Source organism: Blennius ocellaris (genome assembly GCF_963422515.1).
Source record: "Blennius ocellaris genome assembly, chromosome: 21".
Taxonomy (NCBI): domain Eukaryota; kingdom Metazoa; phylum Chordata; class Actinopteri; order Blenniiformes; family Blenniidae; genus Blennius; species Blennius ocellaris.
The window spans coordinates 10,326,544-10,338,632 of record NC_137670.1 but is presented as its reverse complement, the minus strand read 5'-3'; the positions used below and the strand labels follow the sequence as shown (position 1 = coordinate 10,338,632).

Sequence of the window (12,089 nt, the reverse complement as noted above, 5' to 3'; positions counted from 1 at the left end):
TAATACAGCCTGTTCTTCTTCGTCCACGGCAGCGAGCGCGAAGTGCCTGTGACGGCCCCCTGCTGGAGGCAAAATAGAACAAAACGTATTAAACTAAGTAGATAAAAGACGATGAAGTGATAGGATAACGAAGTACTTTATATGTTTGTTTGCAGAAACTCTAGGAAATTAATGATTTGATTTGTCAATGGTTACAGAGTTGGACTCTGAGGGTGTCATGCTGTCTGGGGCCTTTAGGGGGCGGTAATGCGCCTCCTCTGTTCGTCTGTTCGCGGGTCAAAGGTCAGAGTTGAACTTCTTGCAGCGCTTTTCTTACGTTAGCCGACAATGGCTAAACATCATCCAGATCTGATCTTCTGCCGGAAACAAGCCGGTGTTGGTATGTTTGGTCAAGTTATCGCTTCACTAACTTATATAGTAATATATGGTTTGTATGTATTTGGTTGTTTTGTGTTGCATTAGCCTCGGTGCTAACAGACACGGCATGGGCTTCATTCACCTGTTAGCTGGAAAATGCTAATGCTAAGCTCGCGCTGAAAGACACGAGAATTTACTCTTTCGTTGTTATCAATGTATTTTCTCTCAGATGAATTTCTTTTGTTTGATGTAACTGTAAATATGTTCTAAATTCTGCTTTGTTTTTGTGCCCTGCAGCTATCGGAAGACTGTGTGAGAAATGTAAGTTCTCGATTAAAACCTAGTAAAACAAAGTCTATTTGTTCTATTTAGGATTCTAATAAGATGTATAAGCAAAGAGCGTCTATAATTAACTTTCTTGTTTGTAAGTGTTGTTTTATGAGATGTTTGCACTGTATTTCCTAGTTTAATTGTATTACAATGTACAATTTTTTACTTTATATTTTGTTTATTTTTTTCAACATTATACATGAACACAGATCAAGTTATTACAAGATTAATTGCTATCAAAATATAATATTGGTAACACCAAGCAGAATAATGCACAGACGACAATGGAAGCTTCAAAGTCTGTTCAACAATGTTCTTGAGTATTTTAATCCCATTTTTCCCAGTATATTCTTTATTTGCACAAAATAAGTATGTAATACAGAATTTCAAGAAAGAAAACCAAAGGAGTTTATATTCAATCCTTCCGGTTAATAAACGGTACTGTAATGTGATTACTGTAATGATTTTAAATTCATAAACATCCTTAACTATATTAATTACTTTGAAATCTTCATTAATTCCATCTATTGTTTGAACATTCTGATCAACACTTCAGGAAACTAACCATTTTGTCATTAATAAACCTGAAATGTATGGCTCTCATTTGGTGAGTGCAACAAGTGCATCACCACGGTAACGGGATGTGTTGCCGCTTCCTCACTTCTCGCCTCTTTGCATCCTTTCGCTCCTCCCAGGCGATGGAAAGTGTGTCATCTGTGATTCCTACGTGAGGCCGTGCACATTGGTGCGAATTTGTGACGAGTGCAACTACGGATCTTATCAGGGACGCTGTGTGATCTGTGGAGGCCCCGGGGTGTCTGACGCCTACTACTGCAAAGAGTGCACCATCCAAGAGAAAGATGTGAGCGTTCTCCTCCTGCTCCTCTTCCTCCTCTTGTCACTTTGTCAGCATCCACCTCAAACAGTCAAACTGAATCTGTCGAGCGATTAAACAACGATTTGTTTGTGAAGTTTCCTGTAACCCTCAGAAAATTCACAATATTTAACTCTAATGTGAGTTGAAGCACTTCGTTAAAGCTCTGCTCTTCCTCTGTTACAGCGAGATGGATGTCCTAAGATTGTGAATCTGGGCAGCTCCAAAACGGATCTCTTCTATGAGAGGAAGAAGTATGGCTTCAAAAAGAGGTGAAGACGGGATGGACCTGTTGTTTTAGTTTGTTTGTTTTTTCATCAAAACTTTTGAGAACTTTTTTGGGGATTTGTCAATAAAGCTTGCTTTTATATCTGTTGTCCTTATTTCTCCTTGTCAGTCGGTTTTATTCCTAAAGCTTTTTACTGTGTCCCGATGGGAAGATGCACACAGACTGAGGGAGTGGGGACGAGAGGTTAGACACTTGGGATCAAACGTTTGCAGATTTGAAACCCGCTGCTGACAGGCTAACACGGTTGCTCCCTGAGAAAGACCCTTCTAATATAATCATTAAAATGTCTCATTAGCCCTGGGCAGATTTAAATTAAGACATGTCCTGATCCAATTGCCTTGCCTTCAGAGGAGACTCTCCTGTGCATTCTCTATTCTTTCTATCACCATAGCTGCTGTACTTGGTGTCATGCTGCACCCCCCCCCCCGTCTGTGCAGTGCTCTCCTGCAAAATATAGTCCACCTTCCGTTACTCTAGTTTCTCAAAGTGAGATATTGTTTGCATTGGCTCCTCCGTGTTTTGACTTTCAACAGGTCGGTTGGAGTCTTGAGTCAGTCTCAGCTCTCTTAACATTCAACCGAGTTTATTATATAATTTGACCTCATTCATTACACAACCATTTACCACTATCCTTATCGATTCATCTGAAACAATAGTTTATCTCAGTCCATGTCATGAACATCCTGTATCCAGATCGAATTTCTAAGCTTCTTTATCACCCAGCACTTTTTTTTTAAGATTAATTCAGTCAGAACTCACATCCCCAGTTATTACCTATTCCTCCTTTTTTGTCTTTATTAAAATTGAGCTATGTGTACCTCTCAATCTTAAATTTTTTTTTTGAAGTTTGTTACATCCACAATCGCCACCTGATAGCGTTTAAACAGATCCGAGAAGGAATAAAAACATCACGCAGACATCCATCAACAAGGCTTTAATTGTACAGACCATATATACAAGACACAAGAAGTAGCCACACTCAAAATGCCAATGTTTCTTTACCAAGAAATATAAAGATGAAACCTAGAAAGTTAAAAACAACCCCTCGCCGTTAACAAATTGACTTTTTCCAGAGCGAAGGCAAATGCAGCCTTCCATCATAACGGTAACATTAGAAGAAGAAAAAAATCATATTAAAATGAGCCAGAAAATGCATTTGTCAGAATTATTCCAAAAAAATGTGAGTCAGAAGATGAGGCTTGAATTGAATGCTTGCTAGAGAAACATGGAGTACCTCCACCACCCTGACTAGTGGTTCTACGGAACAAATGGAAAGCCTACGCAAACAAGACGTTTACTCGAGTGGCATGCTTGAATATGTTTTGAAGGAAGCACGGCAGCAAGAGGCAAAGACCACAGTTTCCTTTTTTGTCTCAGCTGGACAGTAGAATAAACCCCAAGAGTTGTAATGTTATACGATGTTGCCCCCCCCCCCCCCCACCACCCTCTGTAAACTGACAGACTGTGCACGTTGCATTGAAATGGCTGGAGACATAGAAGACACTTGTAAAGACACTTAACAGTTGGTTGTTGGTGATGTTGGGGGGGGGGGGGGGGGGGGGGGGGGCTGCAGCAGACGAGATTACACCTCTCAGACAAGACTGACACAACTCCACAGATCAACACAATGAAGGCAAGATTAGAAGCTCCTTATTGAGATTACCGACTCTAACATTTATTTACTAAGTCAAAGTAAATAAGACTTCCAGAAATGCAAGCATTGTCGTTGAAGCTTACACATTCTTATGTATTAAACAAACCAGAAAATAAAAAGAGTTGAAGGCTGCAGCTATTTACAGTACAGGCATCGGCGAACTCCACACAAGACACGTGTGAAGTGACACCGACGTAAACGGACGAGTGTGGCGGCCTGCGTGGAGCAAAGCAGGTCCAACACATCAAAACACATCAAATGCGACGAGGAGTGCAGAGCGCCGACAGGCAGCCGCTGGTAATGAATGCTTGTATGTGAAGAAAAGTGAGCGAGTAATCTTTACGGCCTCGTCACCGTAATCCCCTGAAGAAGTTATTGGAAATGTCACAGTCTAAAGTTGTTGTTGTTTTGTTTTTTTTTGCGGGCGGAGAAAAGCCCAGGTCTTTTAAACAACTCATATTTAGAAATTTTGGAAAATAAAAACGCTGCAGAGGTTTTCAGATTTCATACAAGCTCTGAAAACTGGAAGCGATCTCTACTGAAGACCCATCTAAACCTATTGCATGTGCTACCTATAGATATCACTTAACTCATTTAAAAACCTACCCAACCCAAAGCTCCTCCAAAATAAAACATCACAAATGATCTCCTTCGGCCACAGGCGTACTTAAACATGGCGTGCGCCTTGCGGGAGAGGCACACGGAAAGAAAAATACAAAATAAAAGCACTTGAATATCATCTCGCACTTTTCTCTCAATGGTAAATACAATTCATTTTCGTAAAAAGAGAAAAATAACATATCTATATCTTAACATGCTATCAACATCTCCACGGCACCGCCAGTCTCTTGTGCGCTCTTCCTCGTCGTGGGAGTCTTCATCAGATTGACTGTGGGCCGATCGTACTGGTTTGATTTATTTATTCATTGGAATTAAATAAATGAATAAATCAATTGCCGACTATTCGTCGTTGGGCACCGCACTTGAAAAGAGAAGAGAACAAGGATGAATGACGGAAGGAGGAAGAAACGGGCAGGCAGAGGCCGCTTTTAAGCAGCGGGAGACATTATCTTAAACATCAGGGCCCAACGGCCGGCCACGCCCCCTCTGTGATGCCGTTTCTAGCTTTCTCATGAAGGAACAGCAGGCTCCGCCCTCATATTACAGTGACCATCCCAGAAACTTCCTGCTCCCTTACATTGGTCCATATTTGTCTTCGTAGCGGGTCGCGATGTTCTTGTAGCCGCAGCACTCCTTCCGCAGGTCGGCGACCTCCGACCGCAGCGCGGCGTTCTCGCGTTCCAGGAAGGCGGCTCGCACGGTGATCTGGTTCTCCTTTAACCGGCGGGCGTCGCGCGAGCGCTTGGCGGCCACGTTGTTCTTCTTCCTCCTCTGCCAGTACTTCTCGTCCTGGAGAGGAAATCCCCAAAAGGAGGGAGGACAGAGTCAAGACAAATCGCCGCACCGCCGGCCGACATTCGGTCTCATCTCAGAACACATCTGCCTCGATCTCAACCCGGCTCAGTTTCTCTAATGGCCGGCTGCCAAGTGCCTTTGTGCCTGTAAACAAAAGCAGTGTTCTCTGGCGGGCTGGAGGAAGGAGAGCATCGATTTCAAGATCATCTGACTGCTGAGTCACTGTGAGTCAGCGCAAGCATTTCACCCGCCACACAGACCTCAGTTTAGCCCTGCGAGCCGGATGCTGACATGCCTTCTGCCCTCAGTGCACCGGCGCACATTGGAAAATCCATAAAAATCACAAGATAAAAGCGTGGATTTACACTTGTGCGTCTGGATTCCTTCACATGTACTTATAGATTTAAACAATTGTGTCCAGTAGCACATTGTGATACGAAGTGTGCTAAGATAAGATAGCCTGTATTGGGGCCCCGTTTACACAACGATTCAAGCGCTTTCACATTTCTGTTTTAGAACACGTTTGTGGTTACAGCTGCTGTTGGTTGCTTTAGTAAAGAAACCGCACAGACATGCATGCAGAGAAAAATATGCATCTCCACCTTGGGAACTGGTTTTCAGTGGCCCCGACTACCGTTGTGGTATAAACAGACACCGAAAACACAACAAAAGTTTCCCGTTTTCACTTGATAATGTCGTGTAAATGAAGCCTGAGTCCCACTGAGGGGGAACGTTAATATAAAATGACAATACTCAAGATGAATACAAACGAATAATTGTTTTGTGGCCAACGCCCTGCAACTTGAGTTCCTGTAAGTGGCTGTGAAGCTCTGCTGACCAGCTTCATGTATCAAAGTAACATCAGTGCACATCTCCACAAACTGAAATTGTTGTTCTAGTTTAAGGCAATTACAGAAAGAAAAAAAAAGCATAACCCAGAAACACTGTGAAAGCAGCTGTTAGACTGTAAATAGTGTTTTTAGCTCTGCTCGGTCCCTTCCCTGCATACCTTCTGTTCTTCTGGCACAAAAATCTTCTTCGCCTTTTTAATCATGGGCTGCGGCTTCAGCTCCTCCTCAGAAAACTTGTGCTTGCGCGGGTTGAACAGTTCTCCTCCGGGTACGCTTGACAGGACCAGGTCTGTAGGGTCCGGCTCGTAGTTGATCTCGACCTCGATGTCTTCTGGGTCGACGGGTTCCGGAGTCGCGCTCTCCCTTTCAGTGGTCACCTCTGTGCAGACAGGAAGACAGACTCTGGGATTACTGCGCGTGACACCAAGAGTCGGCAACACAACATTAGCCAGCGAAGGCATGTGCCCACACACCCACTATAATAGGAGGTTGGCACTGGAGCTTGGAGCTTCCCAAGCAGTGAGCGATTAAACAGCTCCAGACAGGCGGGGGGAAAAAAAACCTTCCTTGATTACAAGGGGTACCGAGTCCTCTTCAATCTCATGCAATCTCTTTCTAAAAGGTCTAAAGCTTCTCCTGAGTAAAGGGCATCGTTGGATCTGCAACGAAAACAGCTTCTACCATCATTTCCCTGGAATTTGGCTATGTTTAGAGAAGAGGTGAAATAACTCAACCCAGATGCGAGCACAGAGTGCCGATGGTCCTGCCGTGAACTGTAAACAACGATCATCATCACAAGGGCCTCAAAAATGTCCAGCCACTTCTGCCATAAGAACTTTGGAGAATTATGGCTGTGTGATCTGTGTTTCTTAATTCATGATTTATAAGGCATTCCACCATAAAATGTATTGAGTAAAGCGGGAATGACAAACTTAACATGTGGTTCACCTCTGAAAAAAGTAATTTAATGACTAGAAAGTGATTTGCTGGCCCTTTAAGAGGGAAAATGGGGCTTACCTTGTACATATGGTCAACATGCCATCAGTTGCCCGTGTCTCATAAGAGCTCATTATGCAGCAGCAGCAGCTTCTATTTCTGCCGCCCCCTAATAAACCACTGCCATGTTTGAAGCTTCAGTGACACTGTGACGCCACACTGGTGTCCCAGCGTGTCGCGTTAGCCTGACACCTAAGACAGTGACCCTTTAATACCGAACGCACATCATTAACTGGACTCACACAATGCAAATCAGTCGCTTTGGACATCAACTCACCTGCGATCACCTCACATGAGATATCAGAGTCACTCTTGGTGATGATCACCACCTCCTCCACCTCCTCACACCTATCCAACTCCTGGATGGGCAGCAGGGCCACTGGAGACACACTCGCTGCCTTGACAGCGGTTCTCGCCACAGAGGGTCCGGCCTTCGGCTTGTCCCCGTCAGTGCCGCTCTTTGCAGAGTCTTCCCCTGGTGAGGTGGGGATGCCGTTCTCCATGAGAAACTCTTCCAGGTCCATATACTCCAGGTGGAAGTTCTCGCCATCGTAGGGGATGGTCTTCTCCCAGATGGCCGGCGTCAGGGCGGCTGAGGGACCCATGTCGGCCCCCACTGCGGACAGGTCAACATTGTCCCCCAGAAACAGCTTTTCCTTGTCCGTTTCTGAAACGGCACAATATTAAATCAGTCGTGATGACGCACAAGCACAAGGCGTCGCATGAACAGCCCAAGCTGAAAGAAAATAGAACGGATGGTGGTTACGACCCTCGCTTCAAAGTGAGAATGTGTCTTGTTAAGAGTCCCGTTTATGCTTGGGGGCATTTCTACAGTCTTCTATATCAATGCATGGATTTTTATTTTTTCACTCCAGTTTCCTGACACAGACCAAAAAAACATCAATTTGAGTCGAACCGCTGATTCTAAGCTCACCGCACATGTGAATATGAGTGAATATCTACCTCTATAAACCTTTATTTTTGTAGCTCATAGTCAGCTGGGATCGGTATGAGGGTTTACTATGGACCCAACGACCGATTGTTCCAACAGAGAAGTCACCTGTTAACTTCCCGAGGGCACAAACACTGTCTCTGCAAGTCTGCAACAAAACTATCTGTGAATGATGTTTACAAGCACGTCAGGAGGGAGCCTGAGTTTTACTGGGTAAAGACAGATGCGCTCCAATACTGAATGATAAAACAAATAATACACACTCTTAACAACAGTTCGGAGTCATTTATAATTTAAATAAAGTCTGAAGATTGCACAGTTTGGGCCAATGAAGACGTTTTTGGCACTATTGACACCCAGCATGGTAATAATAACTTTTTGTGTACATTGTGTATCCATGAGGACTCTCGCGCAGCCAGAACAGGATGTACTCTCGCGATATTTCCTTCTTCTTTTTTCTTCTTCTTTTTTCTAAACTCGCTTTAAACCCCGCTTTCTTCGTTAATTTCTTACCGTCATCCCCGTCCAGTATATTCGGCGGAGGCATTTCCATTATTTTCTTCAAGACCACCGGGAACGAAGCGGGGGCCCCGGCGGCCGCTTCCAGCGTGATGACAATCGGTTCGACCGACATGTTTCCCCTCCTTGTCGCTGTCACTACGGATAAACGTCCCGTCGGCTCGGTGTCGGCTAATTGTTCACTCGCCGCCGTCACGGACTAGTTCAACACAAACTGTCCACGATAAAGATCAAACTTGGGAGCATCCGCCGACTTCACCCGACCCACTTCTCCGCTGTAAGTGCGACGACAGGGAGTTTCGGTGAGGAGAACGAACCTCCCCTGCTTGGGAAACGACGAGCGCTGATTGGCTGGCTTGAGGTCCGGCTCATGGATATTAATGTTTAGTATATAGGGGGCGGGGTTTAGCTGTGGTTCGGCGCTCCTATTGGTTGACCGAGTTATATATGTTCGAGTGAATACATTAAAAATAACGTGGCACGTGCTGACGGCATTTACAGGATTCATATTGTACATTATGTCAGCTTTCATTTCAATCCCCTAAACTGCATTCAACAGCTTTTGTATGAATATTGAAACTAATTCCGGACAATAACCGACGGTAAAACTTTCAGCACCTGTCCAATTGAGCGCACCTCGTAAACGCAAACAATGTTGCCCTGACAGAAACGCATCTACACAACTATTTCCCCCTTTAACCTTCAACCTGTGGCTAAAACAATGCCGGCAAACTCCGCTTGGAACACGGTGTACTCAAGTCGCTGTTTATTTATGCTGCAGCGCCGACGCGGCCACGATCACGTGAAAACGCACGTGCGAGTGCCGCCCTTACATATGTGACGGCCGCGTCCAATGGAGCGGCGCTCGGTCTCTGTGTTCGGCACACATATGCAGCATATGTGCGCAGGGGGGACCAAGGGGCGGCGCTATTCGGAGCGGCAGCAGCAGCAGCAGCACCTGGAGGTTACAGCTCCTCTGCTCGGTGCAGGGCTGCAGCCTGAGCAGCCGCCTCAAGGGCAAAATGTCATCACGTCCAGTTCCCACAACAATATATGAATGCACAGGAATCACTTGATTCCTTCACCAAAACCAGTGAAATCACATAAACTGGATACTCATCTGCTCAAGTTCATGTAAACTATGATTTGTTGCAAGGAACAATTAAACAAAAAAAGTTTCCCCAAAAGTACAACATTAAGAGTTTGTTCTATACGCTTCTTTTCGAACATAGGAAGCTTAAGTCCAAATTATTTGAAGCTTTGTACCTAACTCAATATTTCAAGACAGCCTGCTAACAAACCATTCTTTTAACGTATAAACAAAACAGGATGAACATGCATTTTACTCTCTGCAAAACATAATTACATAGGCCAGTCTTCAAACACATTTGGTTCCTACTCCCCTCTCAGCCACTAACACGTTACTCAGCATTCACAGTCATGCTAAAATCACAAAAGGGTTGATAGGAGCAATGTCTCCAAACTTTTAAACTGGACATGAGGCGAGAAGTCCTGAAGGTCAGCTGCTGTAGACAGTCCATCTAAGCTCAGTGAAGGTGGCTCTATAGTTTGAACATGATCATCCTGAGCCTGAATGAATTGAAAGCCTTTATACCTCTTGGGATTATCCATTGTATACAAGACACTTCACCAGTATCATAAATCTGCAGGGAGAGAGCACATAAACTAAAGAAAAGAAGGAAAAAAAAGCTAATGGAAACTGATATTAACCTTCAAATAATCTTCTTTTACTGATTCAAGCATGAATAAACAAAGGCTCAGCTGCGATGAGAAAGCAACTGGAAAACATAGAAGCTGTGATTTTGAAACCCCGGTTTAAAGGCCTTAGAAAGGTTCACATATCAAATGTAAGCGTGAAAGCCGCTCTATCTATTGTGGTTACTTGTGGGTTGCTTGTATCCAACGTGGATTATGTTTACAATCAGTACTTTGACCTGGTTGACATTCAGTCTTTGCAGTCCTCAAATGTGCCCTATTGGATTGTCTAAATCATTCAATTATTTCTGTGTTTATTCGGTGGTGCTTGTGTCACACTGGGCTCAGTACTAGTCTGTATGCACTCTGTGTTTATCCTGAAATGTAATTCTATAATTAAAAAAGCTGCCTGTGCTAAACATGTGAAAGCTGCAATATTGGGTAGTTTCAGTCAGTGTGCACTGTCATTGTGGAGCAAATTAAATGGCAGAGGATATTTCCTCAGGTAAACAAGACTGAATGTTTGTGAATCTCACAAAAGCAATGCAAGTTGTTATTCAAAGCTAAATCACAGACTGTACCCAGACTCACTCAGTGATTTGTGCAGCACAATTACGAAATTTGCATAAATGTCCAATCTAAATTACCTCTTAGTAAAGCTCATTAGCATGCCCTGAACTTTAAATATTGTATTTTTTATATTATTTAAAAAATTCTCTCTCGCGATGAAACTCATAACAAGATAATCGTGTTACAGGCTGGGAACCTGTAATTTCATAATGAGCGTTTAAAGCCTGAGGTTTCAAACACACCCATGGGTGCACTCAGCCACCCCATACACCCAGAAATAAAAGCAAGGTGACGTGCAGCACAACATTTTGTGCAGAAGAATGATCAGAATGCATGTTCCACCTCCAAACTATTCCTTGCCCATTGGGGATTTTACCGTCAATGTATTAGTTTAAAATTGAGCACCTTATTACAAACCAACCTTTAACACGTGGGATAATAAAATAATAATAAAAGAACCTCACACAAATACAGCTATATTCCTCAATGAATTGACTTTTTCCATGGTGACGTGACCCCATCCACTCCGGGGAATAATTTAATTTGAGAGAAAAATGCACACAATTTATTGAACCCAGGGTTTATGTTCGGTGCAGGAGGTGTGACGGTGACTTTTGCATCAGACTTTTAAATATATTTGAGGAAAAGTCTAGAGTAGATTCCATGCAGTGCAGCAGTTTGCCCTCATTCTGCAGCTCAGCTGATTCGATTTATTTTTTTCACTGCGTGTTCGTTGCATAACAATTTGTCCACCTTAAAAAAAAAAAACCTCAAACTGTCAGTACTATGTCCACTTACCATTGATATCGAAGTTGGGGAGCGTGAACGGGTGCTCAAGGAAAGCTCTGAAGATCTCGGGGATTTCTGTACTCATTTTGCCTCTAAACTGCGCTCAAGTCCAAACAAGATCAAAACGGAGCTGAGGCTCGAAATCAATAATTTCAAGGGGAGGGAAAAAAGGTAAACCGATTTAAAGAAAACTAGAAGAAAAGAAATAACCTGCACGGAAAGTCGGGGAGACGTCTCACATAATCCCGCAAAGTCCCATAAACCTAAAAGTTTGACAGGTCGCACACCTACAACTCCGCAAAACAAGTTACTTAACATGACCCGCCCCGCGCGCCTCCCATCAGCCAATCAGCAGCACGTTCCAAGCCCGGAATCGACGGAAAGAGCTCCGATTGGTCAAGACCCACGTCCATCAGAGGTCCCAGCCAATCAGGAGCCGGAGCAGTTGTGCCTGAAAACCGGTCATAAAACCCTGAAGCTTAAAAAGTAGCGACGTTATGTAAAGTAAAAAAAAACCAGGCTAAAAATACAAAGTGAACTGTGACAAATGGAGCACCTTTCTTCCGGCTCGTTTGTGTTGCTTCAGGTAAAAATACATTATCAAAAAAAAAAAAAAAAAGATCATTTGTGCAAGATATAGTGAACGTGTTAAGTAAATCTGCAGCTGAATCCTAACGAGAGCAGAGACCTGAAATAAGTTTTCAAGATGGTTCCTGCACATATAAAATCACTATTCCAATTAAACCTCCCAGGTTTCTTTGGCACTTTGGTTTTAA

The 12,089-nt window shown here is 43.6% G+C and overlaps 2 protein-coding genes across 3 annotated transcripts; one reads left to right on the top strand and one right to left on the bottom strand.

The window, feature by feature from the left end:
* The first annotated feature begins 268 nt into the window (after positions 1–268).
* phf5a (PHD finger protein 5A) lies at positions 269–1,929 on the top strand. The gene is made up of 4 exons (XM_080517265.1): positions 269–379; positions 655–678; positions 1,383–1,549; positions 1,748–1,929. Exons 1-4 carry the CDS (start codon positions 328–330, stop codon positions 1,835–1,837), a joined length of 333 nt encoding a protein of 110 aa, XP_080373391.1. The 5' UTR covers positions 269–327; the 3' UTR covers positions 1,838–1,929.
* Positions 1,930–2,769: 840 nt separating this feature from the next.
* tefa (TEF transcription factor, PAR bZIP family member a) lies at positions 2,770–11,590 on the bottom strand. 2 transcript variants are annotated; one of them, XM_080516900.1, is made up of 5 exons: positions 11,323–11,590; positions 7,045–7,434; positions 5,930–6,150; positions 4,703–4,914; positions 2,770–4,486 (listed from the first exon to the last, which is right to left on the bottom strand). In XM_080516900.1, the coding sequence occupies exons 1-5, from the start codon at positions 11,396–11,398 to the stop codon at positions 4,465–4,467; spliced, it is 921 nt and encodes a 306-aa protein (XP_080373026.1). In that variant the 5' UTR covers positions 11,399–11,590; the 3' UTR covers positions 2,770–4,464. The 2 variants fall into 2 exon arrangements, with proteins under 2 accessions (XP_080373026.1, XP_080373025.1); XM_080516899.1 differs by lacking the exon at positions 11,323–11,590 and adding an exon at positions 8,233–8,518.
* Between the last annotated feature and the right edge of the window lie 499 nt (positions 11,591–12,089).

Coding starts and splice junctions, on each gene's coding strand:
- phf5a (XM_080517265.1), top strand. CDS start 328: ATGGCTAAACATCATCCAGATCTGATCTTCTGCCGGAAACAAGCCGGT. Junction 380..654: donor CCGGAAACAAGCCGGTGTTG/GTATGTTTGGTC, acceptor TGTGCCCTGCAG/CTATCGGAAGACTGTGTGAG. Junction 679..1,382: donor CGGAAGACTGTGTGAGAAAT/GTAAGTTCTCGA, acceptor CGCTCCTCCCAG/GCGATGGAAAGTGTGTCATC.
- tefa (XM_080516899.1), bottom strand. CDS start 8,353: ATGTCGGTCGAACCGATTGTCATCACGCTGGAAGCGGCCGCCGGGGCC. Junction 6,151..7,044: donor CTCATGTGAGGTGATCGCAG/GTGAGTTGATGT, acceptor CTGTCTGCACAG/AGGTGACCACTGAAAGGGAG. Junction 4,487..4,702: donor GAAGACAAATATGGACCAAT/GTAAGGGAGCAG, acceptor TCTCTTTTCAAG/TGCGGTGCCCAACGACGAAT.